At 37.3% G+C, this 20,749-nt stretch overlaps 1 protein-coding gene across 1 annotated transcript in view; it reads right to left on the bottom strand.

Annotated features, from left to right (window-relative positions):
* Positions 1 to 20,749, bottom strand: part of Pop1 (POP1 ribonuclease P/MRP subunit) — a 126,368-nt gene that overhangs the window by 52,394 nt on the left and 53,225 nt on the right. Inside the window, exons 6-7 of the mRNA XM_090380896.1 lie at positions 12,269 to 12,356; positions 2,627 to 3,460 (exon numbers count right to left, since the gene is read on the bottom strand). Of these exons, the coding sequence (XP_090237022.1) occupies positions 2,627 to 3,460; positions 12,269 to 12,356 (922 nt within the window). The remainder of the gene's footprint in view (positions 1 to 2,626; positions 3,461 to 12,268; positions 12,357 to 20,749) is intronic.

Here is a 20,749-nt window from a genome sequence, read left to right on the forward strand (position 1 = left end):
ACATCAGCATGTTCGTGAGGCAACAAGAGGGAGCAATACTCTTGATCTGATTATCAGTAGTGATTCTTCATGCATTAAGAACCTGCAGATAAATGAACCACTAGGTGGCAGTGATCACAGTGTGTTGAAGTGGGATTTACTCAAGGAGGTAACTACCATCAGAGGTAAAGGGAAGGGTTTTTGTTTTCGTAAAGGCGACTATGATGGTCTGAGACAGTATTTAAATTCTATACAGTGGGACCAACTGATGATGTTACCAACAGCAAACTCAAAATGGGAAGCATTCAAGGAACTAATCTTGGTGGCTACCAGGCTTTACATACCAACTAAGAAATATTGTTCAAGGTTTAGGCCTAAATGGTTGTCAGATGGACTAATGAGACATGTGGCAGAGAAGAAAAATGCATGGGATACATACAAATTAATGGGTGACATGGAAGCCTATGATAGATATAAGTTGGTCTGTAACCAAGTCACAAAGGAGATTAGGCAGGCAAAGGCAGACTACGAAAAATCCTTGGCAAAGGATGCAAAGAAAAACAGAAAGGAGTTCTTTACATACTTGAACTCGAGAAGGAAAGGGATGAATCAGATTGGTCCACTGGATATTGATGGTTCAACAGTTGAGGATCCTGCTCAGGTGGCTAACAATCTAAACGAGTATTTTGCATCTACATTCACGCATGAGGAGTTATTCAGGAAGGAGAATGATATAGGTAAAGTAAACATTGGCAGTGAGCTGGATGATTTTGTAATAACTGAGAGGAAAGTGGAGGAGAGAGATTGTTGAGGATAAACATAAAAAAGGCACCTGGGGTGGATGGGATCTATCCAGTTATATTAAAGGAGGCAGCAAAGGAAGTATGCAAACCCCTAGCCATAATTATGAGAGCTTCTTTGGACTCAGGGGAGGTACCCATAGACTGGAGATGTGCAAATGTAACCCCAATTCACAAAGGAGGATCAAAGGCTGACACAAGTAATTATAGACCTGTTAGTTTAACTTCTGTTCCAGGTAAATTAATGGAGGCACTGGTTAAAGAAGCACTGCAGGATCATCTAGACAAGAATTCAGTTATAGCTCAGACGCAGCATGGTTTTGTTAAGGGCAGGTCTTGCCTGACCAATTTGATTGGATACTATGATGTAGTCACAAAAGAACTGGATGCAGGGAATAACTTTGATATTATATATTTGGATCTTAGAAAGGCTTTTGATACTGTTGCACATGGAAGACTGCTGCACAAATTGGAGCAGTGTGGCATTGGAGGCAAATTGCTGCTATGGATAAGGGGATGGTTGAGTGGCAGAAGACAGAGAGTGGTAATCAATGGACACTGCTCAACGTGGACTAATGTTATTAGTGGAGTTCCTCAAGGTTCAGTGTTGGGTCCATTGTTGTTTTCGGTGTTTATGAATGATATTGATGATGGGATATCAAGTTTAATGTCTAAGTTTGCAGATGATACAAAGGTTGGCAGGGTCGTTAAGGACACTACTGACGCTATGCTGCTGCAACAGGATCTGGAAAGGTTGAACAGATGGGCTGAGAGGTGGCAAATGAAGTTTAACATTGACAAATGTAAAGTACTACATATGGGTAACAGTAACCCCAGAGCAATGTATCAACTCTGCGGTACTACACTGACAGTGGTGGAGAATGAAAAGGACCTGGGGGTAATTGTGCAGGCAGATATGAAGTTCTCTGAGCAGTGCAGACGAGCTGCAAGAGTAGCTCATGGTGTCTTGTCAATGATATACAGGAATTTTTCTAGCAGGGATAAGGAGGTGATTATTCCCTTGTATAAGGCAATGGTTAGGCCACATCTTGAGTACTGTATACAGGTCTGGAGGCCTCATTTCAAGAAGGATGTAGAGCTGCTGGAACGGGTACAGAGAAGGGCAACAAGATTAGTAAATGGAAAAAAGGGTTGCTCTTACGAAGAAAGGCTTAAGTTTTGCAAATTACAGAGTCTGGAGACTAGGCACCGGCGAGGTGATCTGATAGAGGTGTATAAGGCTTTGAATGGTTTGAGCATGCTCAATGCCAATGGGATTCTTCATCTTTCTCAGAATAATCACCTCAGAGGGCATAAATTCAAATTGAGGAAGGACGGATGTCGGATAGATGTGCGGAAATTTGCCTTTGGCCAGCGGGTGGTTGGTTGGTGGAACCGACTTCCATCACTTGTTGTTGAAGTTGATAGCCTAAACAAATTTAAAGCTCAACTGGACAGGTATTTCGAACGAATGGAGGGGTGAAATGGGAGAGGGTTTTTTTTTTTTTTTTTTTTGGCTGATGCTGAATAAGCTTGCTTTCTTGCATCATATGCCTCTACTAATGCTAATGCTAATGATTCTAAATTTTGATGAATTCAGTAATGGTGATATAATATATCATCTCAAATTATTACTTCTCTTTGCAGGCCATTAACTAGCTAAAACTGTTTGTCAAAAGCCATATACATTCTAATTTTTAACTTCATTTCTAATTATCACACACAAAAAAAGGACATGGCTTTCAATGATTTTGAAAGATGAAAGACGTTAGTAATTTTTTTAATGCTTTAGCACCAAAAACTTTACATTACACTACAGGCTTCTACCAGAAATTGCAGTTACTTACCAAATGGTTCATTTATAACTTTTATTCTTTTTTTTGGAAGTAGTAATCTTGGGTCTCTTACTGTTAATCCAAGTACCAATCCAGGAGGTAACTGTCCAGGAGAACAAGCACCTTTCAAATCTTGCCATATCTTGCTCTGCAGTTCATGGATTTCTCTATTTCTTTGGACATTATAGTATTCATACCACCACTTCAGTTTTTCTTTGCAGGTAGAAACATCTCTCTCTTCATCACCAGTAGAGTTAGTATTAGTAAATATAGACTTTTCATTTATATCAGCAATAGAAAGAGCATCAGTAATAATGGCTTCTGCCAAGGGGCCTATTAGCCTGTGACGTACAAGAGTGTCCTTCAAAACTACCACGGTAACACTGGCATTATAGTACACTGTAATATGTCTGAAATCTTTCTTCTTGGTATTATCTTGAATTGAATTGCTAGCATTTGTTTCCTTTGATTGCTGGATTTTCTCTTCTTCTTGTTCTAATGGGAGTAACAAGCCTGGCAAATTTTCCTTTGGTGAATTATTAGTGCTAATGTTGTCAGCGGGCTGCAGAAATTCACTTGGGGCCTTTGGTGCTGTTAGGCCAAATAAAGCTATAAGCTCCTCAATAAGTTCCTGATAACAAGAAGGATGAACCCAAATCCACAGTTGCCTTAACTTCCCATTTCCTGTTCCTAATGTGCCATATGGTAACTTGATGGTGGAGCCAGGTAGCCTCCACAGGAACGACACGGGGCCAATGGAATGATAAGGATATGAATTACAATGATATAGCAGCACTTGACCCTCTCTGTTTCCTTCTAGGTAAGACTGTGCTCCAAATGTCAGTCCTATAAAGCATATTTATTCAATTAAGGTAGGTTTTTAATAAAAACATAACAAAACTCATCAAAACAATTGCAAATCCTCTTAGAATTCTGTTTATAACTTTATTATTATTAAATAGGTGATACTCAATTAAGTACATTCTATGGCGAGGAGGCATTGCCCCAGATGGCAAATCTGTATCATCCCCCCCCCCTTTTTAAGCATAGGTCATTAAATTAAAAAAGTAAGAGATTACCTCAATCTTTTTCGTGGAATGCTTCCAGTCAATTTTCTCCCAAATGTGACGAATAAAATAAGATGAAAAAAAAAAACTCGAATTAATGAATTCCCTCACTCATAGAGTTACGGCCAAATCGGATGTGCAATGGAATCGAAAGCCAAGAGCCCCAACCTGACCCTGAAACACATCAAACCACCACAGCAAGACCATGAGTGCGAGAAGACATTGTGTCAGAATAAATAGTTAAAACTGCTTCCGATAATAAATAATTAAAATCACTATTAAAATCACAATTAAAAAGATTAAAAACACGATTAAAATTAAAAGGATTAAAAGTAACAATTTGGATGAATACTCAAATTAAATGAAATGCAATGAAGCTGTTTCCCTTCCTTAAGCAGACCACGCTTAACATATATTCTTGACATATATCCTATATGTCAAGAAAATATGAAGCATTACATATACAGCAATACCTCGCTTAGCACTGCTTCAAACAGCACGGGTTTCAATATAACATGGTTTTCAATTAAATTTAAGTCGAAAATTTAATGTGCATATTAAAACTCATTCAATAGCCTAGACACGTACTCTATATATATGCTGCATTGTCGTAGCCTAGGTATGGTACAATATGCTGCTGTGCCAACTATTGTCTCACTTGCACATGTGACAATAGCTCCCCTCAGGCAGTCAGCTGCAACGTGCAATAGTGTTCAGCATTCTTAATTTCATCTTGTTTATGAGAAGACGTGACAGCTTTTCATTTCACATTTTTTTACCCCTTTAAATACGATCGAAAATATCTGCATCTTGGCTAGAAATCACTGCCAACAACATGCATTTTTTTGGCAGCATCATTTGCCCCATTGGGTATATGATTTCACTGGTTTTGAATCGCAAGTTCAGACAACTGCCAAAGACATTGTGAAGATTGGAAAAGACTTGAGATTCGAAACTTTGGACACTAAATGTATGTGACTGCATTGACTTGCATACAAGTGACTTAGATGGTGCAACTCTCCTTGAATTTGATGAGCCAAACTGCATATGAAGAAGAGGAAAACAATTCCAAGTGGCACCAAAAGTATTTTCAACAGAAGATTGGAGAAAGTTTTTTTTGGGGGGGGGTTACACGGCCTGCGAGGCAATTATGAATGGAAATCTGAATGTTGAACATAGCATCAAGATACGGAAAATTTTTCAAGATGGGATTCGATGCTACAAAGGCTTGAACGCCAAGAAAAAGAAAAGACGACTTCACCAGACTTCATTATTGAAATATCTAAATAAACAACCGCCTTTTTAAAAGCTTTTTTCTCGTCTCTCATGATGTTACCTTTTCGTTAAAAATTTTTTTGCAATATTTTTTTATTTCTAATCCTTTTAATTGGCTATCAAGCGCAAATTGTTTACAGATTTATTATAATTTGTTTATAGACTGTTTCTCTGGTACGCATTCAATTGAAACCAATTATAATTATACCTCAATCAGCACGGTTTCACATAATACGGAATAGTTTCAGTACCAATTATCAGTGCTATGCGAGGTATTGCCGTATTTATTTTTATGAATTAAAAATACATGAAAATTGACAACCTATGTCTTCCAAGATTCCTACTGGTCAAATGCGTTCTAATGTGGCTGATTAATGATAATACAGTTCCACATAAAAGCCTACTGTACAGAATGAAGCAACATGGCATTTAGACAAGTTACTGTTGTGGATAAAAGGATGGTTTGAATGGGAGAAGAGAGAGTGGTTATCAATGGGCACTGCTCTTCTTGAAATACTGTTATTGGTGGTGTTCCCCAGGGTCCAGTGTTGAGCAAAGTGTTATTTTCTATATGTTTTCTATATGTATTAATAATACTGATGAAGGCATATCAGGCTTAAGGTCTAAGTTTGCAGATGATACTAAGGTTGGTAGGAGGATTAATAACAATAATCACTAATGTGCCATATGGTAATTTGATGGTGGAGACAGGTAGCTTCCACAGGAACGACACAGAATAATCAGAGTACGCTACCACAACAAGCTCTAATAAAATTAGGCAGATTGGCTAAAAAGTAGTTAAACTTTAAAATTCAGTAGCAATTAAACTTTTAACAATGATAAATATAAATTAGTGATATGAGTAGTAGAAATCCCAGAACAGCATATTCAGGTAATGGAGAATGAAAAAGATCTGGTGGTAATTGTGCAGTGTGCAGCCAGGCTGCTAGAACAGGTGATGGGGTTTTGTCAATGATATACTGGAATTTTGACAACAGGGACAAGGAACAGATTATCTTGTTGTATAAGGCAATGGTTAGGCCACATCTTGAGTACTGTATACAGGTCTGGAAGTTTCATTTTAGGAAGGTTGTAGTAGCAGAAATGACAAAAGGCACAAGAAAGCAAGCTAATATAGAAACAGCAAAAAAAAAAAGTTCACCCACCCATACCTTTATTCAACCCATCCACTTCAACAACACATGGAAGCCTGTTCCAACAATCAGCCACCTTCTGGCTGAAGGCAGCTTCCACACTTCTATCCTGGAACCATCTTTCCTCAACTTCAGCTGCAATTTGCAGAACTGAAGTCATTCTAGGTAAGGTAAGAGCATCCTTTTGTTCCCTTCACCAATCTGGTTGCCCTTCTCAGCACCTTCCAGTAGATCTACATTCTTCCTGAAGTGAGACCTCCAGACCTGTATACAGTACTCAAGGTGTGGCCTAACCATGGCCTTATGCAAAGGGATAATTACCAGCAAAGTTTCTGTATATCATTGACAAAACCCCATGAGCTGTCCTGGCAGTATGTTTGCACTGCTCAGAGAATTTCATGTCTGACTGGACAATTACCCCCAGGTCTTTTTCATTCTCCAGTACCCTGAGTTTACTACGACACAGTAGATATGTTACTCTGGGGTTACTGCTACCCATATGCAGTACCTTGCATTTGTAAATGTTAAAACTTCAGTTGCCACCTCTCAGCCATCTGCTCAATTTTTCTAGATCTTTTTGCAGTATCATACTGTCCTTCACAACCCTGCCAACCTTCGTATCATTTGCAAACTTGGACATTAAACCGATAATGGTTTAATGTGTGTGTGTACTAATTCTGGATTAATTGCTGTTTGTGTTATTGAATCTTCCATGGCAGCTTAGTCAGCATGATACATTGCTGTCTGGCACTAATTTGGAGAGGTCTTGGTTCAGTTCCCATAAATGGCTGGAGGAATTTCTAAAAGTCCTCAGTTGAAGCTGTGATTGGCTGATGTCAGTTCAAGGTCTTTTAGATTTTGACTCATTTTAATTGGCAAATCCATTTCCTAATACTGCTGTCTGAGGTCATGCATTCATCATCAACTGCAGTCCATGATGGATGAGGCACACTATAGTGATAGCAGTTAATGCACCAATAAACTACCCCACCCACCCACCCACCACACCCACACACACACACACATGATGGATGCTAGCGTCATTTTTGCTTTTCACAAAAGGAATTTGATGACAAAACATTACAGCAGAAGCCCTCTTATCCAACATGATCAGGACTGGCAGTTGGTTGGTTAATCAAAAACATTGGTTAAAGTGGGGAATAAAAAAAATGTCATCATCATCATGAACTTGGTCCAACTTAGGTCTTTTAAGACCCACATCTCTCTTGCCTGTAGGTTTGTAGTTAAAGGCGAATTTTGGAATCCAGTCTGGGTTCATTCTTTCTGTGTGGCTGATCCATTTTTTCTGATACCTTTTTATGTCATTTACTATGTTATCTACTTTTAATTTCTCATGAATATCTAAATTTCTTTGATGATCTAGTCTTGTAAAGCCTAATAATGGTATTAAAAATCTCATTTGTGCTGCTTCTAGTTTCTGTGCATCTTTCTTATTTATGACCCATGTCTCTCAGCTGTAGAAGAGGGCTGATTTTGAAGTGATGTTGTGCAGTAGTAATTTTGTTTCAGTTGTCATTTGTTTTCAAGTGGCATTTAATTGTTCCATTCATTTTATTATATTTTTGTAGTTTAGTGTGGATATATTTCCCTTCATTTGATATTAAATTTCCCAAATAGGTGAAATCGGATATTGGTTCCATTATTTTGTCATCAATAACAATTTTGACTCCTTCCACATAATCCCATTGATTTTGTTTTTGAGATGGAGATTTTCATCTTATTACTCTTTGCCTATTTTATTCAGTTCATTAGCTGTTATATGTAGTTCATCTTCCAATTTTGCTATTATAACTTGATCATCAGCATATAATATAGTTTGGATTTTATTCCTGTTGTCAACTGTATTCCGTTGTTAATTGTTTGTTTTCATTCTTTAATAATTTTATTGATGTAGATATTAAATAAATTTGGTGATAGTCCACATCCTTGTTTGACTCGTTTACTGATGATAACTGGGTCTGATAGTTGGCCGTTAGAATATTTTATGCAGACTTTTCAGTTTTTATATAGGTTTTGTATTGCTTTCCGGAGTAGGGTTGGGATTTTTTCTTAGCATTAGTAGAGCACACAATACAAGAAAGCAAGCTTATGCAGCATCAGCAAAAAAAAAAAAAAAAACTCGATTTCACCCCTCCATTCGTTTCAAATACCTGTCCACCTCAGCCTTAAATTTATTTAGGCTATCAACTTCCGCAACGAAAGATGGAAGTCTGTACCACCAATCAACTACCTGCTGGCTAAAGGCAAACTACCACACATGTATCCTACAACTGTCTTTCCTCGATTTGAATTTATGCCTCCTCAGGTGATTATTCTGAGCAAGAGGATGAATCCCATCAGCATTGAGCATGCTCAAACCATTCAAGGCTTTATACACCTCAATCAGATCACCTCGCAGGTACTTAGTCTTCAAACACTGTAATCTGCAATACTTAAGCCTTTCTTTGCAAGAGCAACCCTTTGTTTCATTTACTAATCTTGTTGCCCTTCTCTGTACTTGTTCCAACAGCTCTACATCCTTCTTAAAATGAGGCCCACAGACCTGTATACAATACTCAAGGTGTGGCCTGACCTTGCCTTATGCAAGGGGATATCATCTCCTTATCCCCCTGCTAAAAAAATTCCTGTATATCATTGACAAGACACCATGAGCTACTCTTGCAGACCATCTGCACTGCTCAGAAAACTTCATATCTGCCTGCACAATTACTCCCAGGTTCTTTTCATTTTATACCACCCCGAGTGTAGTACCACACAGTTGATACGTTCTACTGGGGTTACTGCTTCCCATATGTAGTACTTTACATTTGTCAATGTTAAACTTCATCAGCCCATCTGCTCAACTTTTCTAGATCCTGTTGCAGCAACATACTGTCATTAGTGTTATTAACAACTCTGCCAACCTTTGTATCGTCTGCAAACTTGGACATTAAGCCTGATATACTATCATCAATATCATTTATAAATACAGAAAACAATGGACCCAACACTGAACCCTGAGGGACTCCACTAAGAACATTAGACCACGAAGAGCAGTGTCCATTGATTACCACTCTCTGTCTTCTCCCACTCAGCCATCCCTTTATCCATAGCAGCAATTTGCCTCCAATGCTGCACTGCTCCAATTTGTGCAGCAGTCTTCCATGTGCAACAGTATCAAAAGCCTTTCTAAGATCCAAATATATGATATCAAAGTTATTCCCTACATCTAAAATAAATAAATAAATAAATTTTCTGTTTATACTCCAGCACGACAACCAAGTCAGTAGAGTTTACAATAAATCGTCAATACAAATATTTATCGTATTTAGTAGTCACGGGCTTGAACCCCGGTCCATTCAAGGAACGCGTGCTATGCACCCTCGCTCCTGACCACTGGGCTACGTCAGGCCTATAATAGTTGCTTTGTGACCACATCATAGTATCCAATCAAATTGGTCCGACAAGACTTCCCCTTAACAAACCCATGCTGTGTCTGAGCTATAACTGAAGTCGTGTCTAGATGATCCTGCAGTGCTTCTTTAACCAGTGCCTCCATTAATTTCCCTGGAACAGAAGTTAAACTAACAGGTCTATAATTACTTGTGTCACCTTTTGATCCTCCTTTGTGAATTGGGATCACATTTGCATATCTCCAGTCCATGGGTACCCCGTCCCCCAAGTCCAAGGAAGCTCTCACAATTATGGCTAAGGGTTTGCTTACTTCCTTTGCTGTCTCCTTTAATATAACTGGATAGACCCCATCCACCCCAGGTGCTTTTCTTATGTTTATCTTCAACAATTTCTCCTCCACTTTCCTCTCAGTTATTACAAGATTATCTAGCTCATTGCCAGAGTTTAGTTCACCTCTGGCATTCCCCTTCCTAAATAACTATGTGTGTTATTTAGGAAGTGTGTGAATGTAGATGCAAAATACTCATTTAGTTTGTTAGCCACCTGAGCAGGACCATCAACAATTGAACCATCGATATCCAGTGGACCAATATGATTCATCCCCTCCCTTCTAGAGTTTACATAGGTAAAGAACTCTTTGCTGTTCTTCTATGCATCCTTTGCCAAAGATTTCTCATACTCTGCCTTTGCTTGCCTAACCTCCTTTGTGACTTGGTTACAGACCAGCTTATATCTATCGTAGACTTCCATGTAGAATCTACCAAAGTTTTTTCTGGTTTACATTGTCATATGCTTTTTCATAATCAATGAACAGCAGAAATATCGGTAGGTTAAATTCTCTTCTTTTCTCCAAAATTTGTTGTAATGAAAAAATGGCATGTATTGTGCTTCTTATTTTCACTTAAAACATATACATGTTCATTTATTTTCATAAAATCAACAATTTTCATCTGTTTAGATAATGAAATGCTACATTTCACAGTATAATTCTTCCACTATTTTACAAACATCACATTGTTGACTGTTGAATCAGGCTGTGTTGTTCAATATAATGTAAAGTCAGATCTAGTGCATTTTTGGCTACTTCACAAGAAATACAAGTATTTGTTCTGGATTTGATTTAGTCATCTTCATATTTAGAACCATCAGTTTCTATCATGGTATGTATAATTTCTGCATCATACTCAATTTTGTTTTCCAACAAACTGTTACAAATTTTTTAGAAAACAGTGTTGAATCCATTGCTTTCATACACTGACCTTTCCTGAAATCAAGGTAATATGTTTTCATTATCTTCTTGTAGTGAGGACTTTCGTTAGCATTTTCAACTTTGGGCCACAGTTTTGCCTAAGATTTAGCAAATGTTGAACTTGGAATTTCATTCTGTACTATTGCTTTATCATAAACATTTACGCCAGGGGCTCACATCTGGTGAGTATGGGCTTGGCACACCCAGGGTCCTGAGCTGGATGTCATCATTCTTCTCTTTCTTGGTGATTCCCTTCTACTTCTGATTCTTGTTCTTTCTCTCTCAGGGTAATTTAGAAATTTTTTTTTGGCTGGTGCAGCATAAGCCTCTGGCTTCCTTGCACCATATGGGTAATAATAATAATAATGTCTTTGATGTTGATTTTTTTTATGATTCTATATTTGTATCGTCTATTTTTTTTCGAAATTAAACTCAAAAAGTCCTTTGACATTTCAGATGGGCAGATCATCTGGTGGTAAAAATATGGCCCCTTTATGTCCCCTTCTTTGTTTCCTGCATTTGGTAGATGACTTTCATCAACCGGTGAAATACCACCACTTTGCTTATTGGAGGCTTGAAATGGTGAAACCCGTGTTTAGTCTCTAGAGCAAAGTTTTCATCAACCGGTGAAATACCACCACTTTGCTTATTGGAGGCTTGAAGTGGTGAAACCCATGTTTAGTCTCTAGAGCAAAGTTTCCGGCATCCCCCCCCCCATACTTCTCCTTCAACCCTTGCACGGTACCAAGTAATATAGGTTTTGATACCTTTCGTATTTGGGGTTTTCATAAAAAAAAAAAAAAAAAAATATAAAGGAGTGTGTAAATTTATTTTTTTCAGTTTCTTTCCAGAAGGTACAAATTCATGAAATCATTCTTTGAATAATGGATAGTCCACCTCTGCTGGTTTTTGTGAGTGGTCGTAAACTTGTAATGATCAGTAATTTACAATTTTAAAAGCTCTAGGTTTAGCTGATTTACCAACAACAAAAAAGTGGCATATGAGTTCCAATTGCATTGCTGCATGTGGTTACTGTACCTCTGGATTTTTTTTTTATCTTGGTGCTACAGACCCTGCTTTTCTTGCCATTGTTTTTACAGTTAAAATTTACAATTTACACCTGTTTCATTCACATTGCAAAGTTGTTCTCCAATCAGTTTTTCTTTGTTGATAAATGAACTTAAATCTTCCATAAATTTTTGATCAGCAGATAATTCTATAACTAATGCTCAATACATGAATACCATGATATATTTTAAAAGGTCCAAGCCATCCATCACCTGAAAAAAACTTTCCGCACCATCATATTCGGTAAAACATGTCTTTTGAGACATGTTTTACCGAATACTATCAATACACACAAAAATATGTCTCATAGCATTAATGCAAATATGATTATCATTACTATTTCTTAGTTTTAAAGTATTTCCTAATTTAGAATTATTTCTTGTATTTCCTAGCTTGGAAGAAAAATAAAATTCACGCATGTTCCTACCTGTTTCGGGACTGGTTAACTGATTAAGTTTGGAGAGCAATAGTTCTTGTGGACCAAACAGTTCTATGCAGCCATAATAGGAAAGATCCTAATAAATTTGGTTTAAATAAAGTTATACCAAAAATATGTTTAAGATTTTGTAATTAATAATTAATCATACATTTTAATTAATATATCAATTTCAAGGTCTAAATTTAAAAGAATGACCCATCAATTCTTTTAAAATTCCACTGGTTAAAGAAAATACTATCTTACAGTATATTCATACCTACCAACTTTTAGAAATCAAAACTTATTTTTAAACCGATTGGGCTTTAGCTGGAATGCTCCAGAATTGTGTTCCAGCACTGTTTGAACAGCATTCCCAGACTTTCTTTTTTTAACATTAATGCATTAAATACATTGCAGCAGATAAATTATGCATGTTGCCATGAAATGCAATAGACCAGGGGTGGCCAACCTAATTTGTAATGCGATCTACTTTTTTCCTTCAAAATGTGCCGCGGTTAAAAAAGTTAATCAACACATATTGAAAAATGTTGTTTATAAATTTTAAAATTCAATAAAATTCAGAATTCTTATTTTAAATTCATACGTATTTAAATTTTTAATTTATGTGAAGTTTGTAGTTGTAGTAGTAGTAGTGGCATGTGATGCAAGAAAGCAAATGTATGAGCTTATGCAGCATCAGCCAAAAAAAAAAAAAAAAAAAATCACATCATTCCCTCCAAATGCCTGTCCAGTTCCTCCTTAAATTTATTCAACCTATCAACTTCCACAACAACAGATGGAAGTTTGTTCCAGCAATTTGTGTTTTCATGTCATCTTCCAAGCTTTCAAAATGGGGATATACTGTGATAAGTCCAACCATAAAGAGTCTTCTGTATGCAAGTCCATAAGAGTAGAGCAATTTTTTGTCTTTGTTTGTTTCAAATTCGAAAAGACCAATTCACATAGATATGTGAAACCAAAACAGGAATTTAAAAGTTCACTCCTTTTTTTTACATTTGGGTACTTTTCTTGGAAAACATTTCCAAAAGTCTTTTTCTGATGATCTGGCTTTTAGAAAGATATCGTTTCGCAATGTAGTAATTTCGTTTTCAAGTAATATTTTCTCCATGTGAAAAATCTCAGCAATTTTTTCTGTAATTTGTTTTGTATCTAAATCGACATTAAATGGATAAGAAATATACTGAAAAATGTCTTCAATTGTTTTAAAATCACTGAATCTGGTTTCAAAATAGTCCACAACTTTCTCAATTTCAGAAACATATTTCTCACTATTAAATTCAAAAACCAGATATTTTTGCAAATGATCTTGCATATTTGCAGAATGATCGAATATTTTTTTTTTTTGGGATCCTTAGCCATTGCCAAAAATTGATATTTATGTGCAGAAATACTACTTTAATTTACTGGTAAAATCTGCCAAAAAAAGCCAGATCACACAACTGCTCCGTATCTTGTAGCTGCTGATAATCATCTCCCCTTTGATCAACAAATTTTTTAATTTCATTCAGCAAATTTAGAAATCTCTGTAGAAACTTACCCCGACTCAGACACCTCACATGTGTGTGTATTATTAGATTTGGTTCTTTTTCATTGAATTGCATTTTGAAAAGTCTCCTTTGAAGAGATTGTCCTCTGATGGAATTCATGATTTTGAAAGCTAGGTCTGTAACACTTTTAGTATTTAATCCTTTGCTGGCTAACACTCGTTGGTGGATGATACAGTGGTAACTCAAAAAATCTGGGAATTCATCACCCTTTTGGCACAATGCGATGAATCCGTCATTGCTTTAGATCCATCTGTTGTTATTGTATGACCTTAAATAGTGGTAATTTATTTTTTCAATAAAATTTTTGAATGCTTTAAATATGTCAAAACCTCTAGTTCTTTCTTTTAACGAAACCATACCCAGCAGTTCTTCTCTAGTGGCAGAATAATTGAAAACCGTACAAATAAAAACGAGCAACTGAACTGTAGATTCAAGTGTAGATCACTGACATCTGTAGATTCATCCAGTTGTAAAGAAAAGGACACACAATTAGTAACATCAGCTTGCAATTGTTCGCTCACACCTTTACTCATTTTTTTCGATGTATCGCATCACAGTATTTCGAGATAATTGCAGATCTTGAAGAGCACTTTTAATTTAATTTTTGTTCTTAAAATTTTCAAAAAGAGAATCTATTATTTCTAAAGATGCATCTTTGATGAATTGACCATCAGAAAATGATTTGCATTTTTTTGCAAGAAGACGATTCACTTTAAATGATATTACAGTTACTGCTTTAGACTGCAAATTAGGTGTCATGAAGAAATTTTGTTGCGCGAATAATCTGGATTTAAGTTTGTTTAATTTATTTTTTCTAAGGTCGCTATTAGGCGGAAAATCCAATTGGTATTTACCATGGAGTGCCTTTCTAAATTTCCTTTTTTGGGTATCACCAAGGAAGCATTGCAAATCAAACAGCAACATTTTTCTTTTATCATTACTAAAAAGTATTCTAGTTCCCACTCTTGGATGAAAATGATGCGTTTTACTCTTTTTCGTAGTATTTATTTTAAATCAAAGGGTATTAAATAAACGTTTAAGTACTGTCCAGTTATTAATATTAAGTAAGCTAAATAAGAAGTTCACACATACATTATGCTCTCCACAACGTAACTGCGTGAATTTTCAGTCGACAACAGGGGCTCACATCTTGTGAGTATGGGCTTAGCACACCCAGGGTCCTGAGCTAGATATTATCATTCTTCTCTTTCATGGTGATTCCTTTCTACTTCTGACTCTGCACTCTCTCTCTCAGAGTAGCTCGGAAATTTTTTTCGGCTGGTGCAACATAAACCTCAGGCTTCCTTGCACCATATGGCTAATAATGATAACAAGCTTACTTAAAGTAGTCATGTGCAACAGATTTGTAATAAGCGTATGCAGTGGGGCACATAATAATAATAATAACATTTAGATTTTGACTAATCTATTTTTTATATACATACAGTATATTTAAAATTCGTCGCGATCGACCGAAATTAAAGCTGCGATCAACTTGTTGGCCACCCCTGCAATAGACTAAAGACAATTAAGAAGGTACAAATAACAACCACAACCAATTTCAAATTTATGACTTGTGAGCAGTAAATATTTTTATGCAGGGCTTATCAGGCTACACAGTACTACTGCCAGGTTAAATTACTTTATCACAACAATGTATATGCTATACTTTATCACAAAAATGTATACACCATACTTTATCACAGGCATGGGCAACCTTTCCTAGTTCGGAGGCCAAATTATCATTCTGTCTCCAAGTCAAGGGCCGGACCAAATTATTAAATAAAATAAATTAATATTAAATGATTTAAAAAAAGTTGCTAACTTCATATTTCATTTATTAACAATATATAATGCTTTGGTAATAAAGCTCTATATAAATTTTATAATGTAATGAACGACATAACAATTTAATATGAAGACTGGCCTTGTACTTGAACTACGAGACTATCAATATTGACGTTAATATTACTTAAGGATAATCGCATAGAATTTTCGAGGTTTTCGCCCGTTATTCTTGTCAGAATTTTTGATTTATTGTATTTCATCCTCGAAAAAAACTGTTCACACATATATGTGCTACCGAAAAGACAAATGATTTTTCTTGAAAAGGCACGTAAATTTGTATATTTTTCTTCCACCAAATAAAATTTATAAAAATCCGTCAAAGCAATGTTGTTAAATTGTGATTTTAGCACTAAATCCACCTGAAGCTCATTAAGTTCCATCTGTAAGTTTTCTGGCACATTATTTATATCACCATCCATCGGATGAGCAAATATAGCGAATGTGGAGTCTTTGTTTTGGAAGTCGGCAAACCTTGTATCAAATTGCTCTAATTAGTGCCTTCAGTTCTTCCCCATAAAAATTATAAGGGATATTTTTATGAGTTGCTTGAGTAGGAAAATGATAACAATTTTTAGCTCTTATCTGACTTTCCAACAATCTTTAGTTTATTACAAAAAGCTTTGACATGTCCATGCAGTTCATGAACCAATTGTCCTTGTTTTTGCAATTTGAGATTCAGTTCGTTTAGGTATCTGGTGACTTCTACAAGAAACGCTAAATCACACACCCACTCATCATCTTTTACTTGGTTAATTGTGTTTCCTTTCATGTCCATAAAATCTGCAATGTCTTGTCTCAGATCATAAAATTGTTTTAACATTTTACCTTTACTCAACCGCCTCACTTCACAATAATAAGACACCTTCATAATCTGAAAATAGGTCTGCCAAATACTCCTTAAATTGGGGGTGATTAAGTGCATGTGACTTAATAAAGTTAATACTGGCTACTACAACTTCCATAACATTTGTGAATTTAATCGATTTTGCACACAGATTTTGTTGATGGATAATGCAGTGAAAATCTGTTAAATTTTCCTGATGGATCTGTAGTTCTATTGCTCTTTCATGAACTATTCCAATAAATCCTTCCGTGCACCAACCATTGCAGGGGCTCCACAGTGCATATGCCAGATAGTGAACTCCATTTAAGACCAAATCTCTCGAAGACTGTTGGCTGTTTCAAATATATCTTCACTGGTAGTTGTTCTTTTAACGACCAAAGCGCCAATAATTCTTCTGTGATGTTGAAATCTGCATCAACTCCTCGAAGAAATATTGCTAGTTGTGCTGTATCGGAGGGATCGGTGCTGTCATCCAAAGCAATTGAATATGCTTTCGATCTAGCAATCTTCTCTTTTAAACTTTTTTTGATATCATCAGCCATAATTTCTATCCATCGGACAACAGTACGTCTCAACAAACGAATATTCTCGAAGTCTTTTTTCTTTTCAGGACATATTATATTTGCAACATCCAGCAGACATTCTTTGATAAATTCTCCTTCCAAATGACTTAGAATGCTTAGCGATTTTTTCGCTTACCACAAAGCTGGCTTTGACAATGGTGTGGTGCTGCGTTCTTTGCTTGTTGAATATTTGCTGCTGGGTATCCAAGTTCTTCTTCAACTTCTGTATTTCATCTTTTCGTAGTTGTCCATCGATTTTTTGGTGATCCGCATGTCTCAAAGTAAAGTGGCTCTTCAAGTTGTATTCTTTGTTGACAGATACGGATTCCTTGCACAGCAAACATACAGGAAATCCTTTATTCAGAATAAAATAATAATCCTCCGTCCAGTTGTCTTGAAATTGACGATTCTCTGCATCTACTTTTCTTCTTTTTTTGACATTGTCCCAAATTTATAAGCGATATTCAGAACTGTCAAACAAACTGTCTTCTACTGTTTGTTTGTTTGTTATTGGCGCATTAGCAACTAAGGCTATAATGCGCCAAACTCAGGTGATATTTAAATTTTCACTGAACTAATTACTTAGGTCACCATGTCAGTATATAAAATAACAAAGGTATAAAATGTAGAAAAAATAAATCAATAAAGAAATAACAATAACATGTAAATATTAAATACAAGTAAAAACCTTTATTGATTTAAAATAACTAAAAATAGCAGACACATTGTCATTGTCAGATAAAATCTGACTGAGTGTATACGGCTCAGTCAGATGGTTAAAAGCGGTAAAACGGATACTGCTAAAATCTGGACAGTCAATTAAAAGGTGTCTAATCGTTAAAATTGTGCCACAGGACACACACATAGGAGGGTCATCAGCCTCAGCAAAAATGAATGAGTTAAATGACTGTGTCCTATGCAAGTCCGGGCAAGAACAACTTCCTCCTTACGATTTCTGCGCAGACTAGACTGCCACGGTTCAATTACAGGCTTTATATGATATAATTTATTCACAGTCTGTCTATTCCACGAATCCTGCCATTGGGAATGTATCTTTTGGTGTATTACTTACCTGTAGTCTGTATAGGGGACTGACAGGCAGCGGTTATTATTGGGAATTGCTGATTTGGCTGCAGTGTCAGCCAAATCATTTCCCCTAATCCCAATGTGGCTGGGAATCCAGCAGAAGCGGATATCATATTCACGTCCACGGAGGAAGTGAATCTTCTGCTGAATACTAGACAGAACTGGATGAGGATTATATCTTACAGATATTAAAGCCTGTAACATGCTGAGAGAGTCGGAATATAGAATGAACCGTTGGTATTGGCATTCACTAATGTGATCCAAGGCTAACTCTATAGTGTGCAGCTCTGCAGTAAATGTGCTGCATTCAGAGGGAATCTGCTCCGATATAGAGCTGTCTGTAAAGACAGCAGTAGATCCCACATATGAGTCTAACTTCAAACCGTCTGTGTAGACTGGCGCGAAGTCGGAATATTCAGTTCGGTGTGCTGAATGAAGCTGCAGGTAGACAGATGATGGAGTGTCCGACTTTCCCCAATTTCTAAGAGATAAGTCACATGCCGGGACATGAGCATGCCAGGGTGGAAAGGGTTGCTTTGGTGTTTGGGCAACCTTGTCTACCTTGATATTAAGTTCTTTGAGTAGCTCTTGGAGACGAATACCAAAAGGACGATTGGCCACGTAGGATGGTCTGGCAGGGATTTCAGTTTTAAAGCGTACTTTAAAGACAACTGCTTACGTTGAAGCGATAACGGTGGTTCATTTGCTTCGACGTATAAGCTCTGGACAGGAGATGTGTGATATGCTCCAGAAGCAATACGTAGGGCCTGATGATGGACGGGGTCCAGCCATCGCAGGACACTGTCTCTGGCTGAGGAATATACCTGGGACCCATAATCTAGTTTGGATCGCACAAGTGCACGGTAAAGCTGAAGAAGGATATATCGGTCTGCTCCCCAAGATGTAGAGGAGAGCGAGCGGAGAATATTAAGCCCACGTGTGCACTTTGTGCAGAGTTGACGGATATGATCCAAAAAGGTCAGTTTTTTATCGAATATGAGTCCCAAGAATTTTACGTTCGCTGCTACTGGAATAGCATATTGTCCGAGCCTTAATTCGGGTTCAGGATGAAGATTGCGCTTACGACAAAAGTGTACGCAAACGGTCTTCTCCGGCGAGAACCTGAAGCCATTAGCAAGTGCCCAGGAATTCAGACTCTCGATGGCTTTCTGCAGTTGCCTTTCAATAACCCTCATGTTGCATGACTGACATGCTAAAGTCATCAACATAGAGGGCACTGTTTACAGTTGGAGGAAGTTGTTCTGTGATTGAATTTATTTTGATGGCGAAAAGCGTGACACTTAATACTGATCCTTGTGGTACACCCTCCTCTTGGCTGAAGGAACGAGAGAGTGAGGATCCCACACGAACTTGGAAAGATCGATTGGCTAAAAAGTTTTGAATAAAAAAGGGGAGTCGCCCTCTAAGTCCTAGGCTATGTAAATCTTTTAAAATGCCAAATCTCCAAGTTGTGTCATATGCTTTCTCCATGTCAAAGAACACTGACACCAAGTGTTCGCGTTTTAGGAAAGCATCCCGAATGGATGTTTCCAGTCTAATTCCAGGGGCAAAGGTTGATGACGTTGTAGAGCGGATATCATCTTTTAAGGGCACAAAAGGTGATATAGTTGTACACGTTGGCACTAATGATATTAAGAGTAGGAGACCGGCGGAATTACTTAGCAAGTACAGGTCACTGTTGAAAAAAAGCCGTGAATTAGGGTTGAACTTGAAAGTGTCTGCAATTCTGCCCAGACACGATAGGAGGGAGTATATGATGAGAGCCTTGTAGATCAATTCGGCCCTGGAGGGATTGTGCAAGGCTCAAGGGGTAGAATTTTTTTCAGCCTGGACTGTACTTGTTAACAGGAGAGATTGCTTCTACAGGGATGGGATACACTTAAATAGAAAGAGTGCAAGAATTTTTGCTGATGCTGTCGAGGCAGTGTTAGGTGGGTCGGAAAACTGCTAGTTGGGGGGGGATACAAGGACTATTTTGTTGTTGTTATTTGGTTTTTAGGAGCATTAGCAACTAAGGCCATATTGCTCGTGCGGTGGTCATTCCCTGACCTTTCCGCATGCTCCGTATTTGGTGGTGACGGGCTTGAACCCCGGTCTAATCAAGAAGCGTGTGCTACGCACTGCTGCTCCTTCCCACCTGGCTACGGAGGCGCCTACAAGGACTAATAGATTAACAGTAGCCAGTGGCAGAGGTGGAAGTGATTCTTGCACTGCTTCTATTGAAATGAGCAGAAGTCTGAAAAACAAGATGCAGGATATTTCAGAGACTGCTGGTAGTCATTGCGGTACAAGTAAACACATGGGTTGTGTTAGGGTAGCTAAGAATAGAAACAGGTGCATGTATACCTGCGTGTACACCAATGCTAGGAGTTTGGTAAATAAATTTGATGAATTTGAGGTATTGCTCAAAACATCAAAGGCAGATATTGTTGGGATATCAGAGACGTGGTGTCACACAGATATAAGTAATGCGGAACTGGAATTTGGGGAATACAATGTGTATAGAAAGGATAGACAGGACAGGAGGGGAGGAGGGGTTATGCTATTAATTAAGAAACAC

This window comes from Mastigoproctus giganteus, chromosome 9 (assembly GCF_048544385.1).
Source record: "Mastigoproctus giganteus isolate SK-2022 chromosome 9, ASM4854438v1, whole genome shotgun sequence".
In the NCBI taxonomy this organism is placed as follows: Eukaryota; Metazoa; Arthropoda; class Arachnida; order Uropygi; family Thelyphonidae; genus Mastigoproctus; species Mastigoproctus giganteus.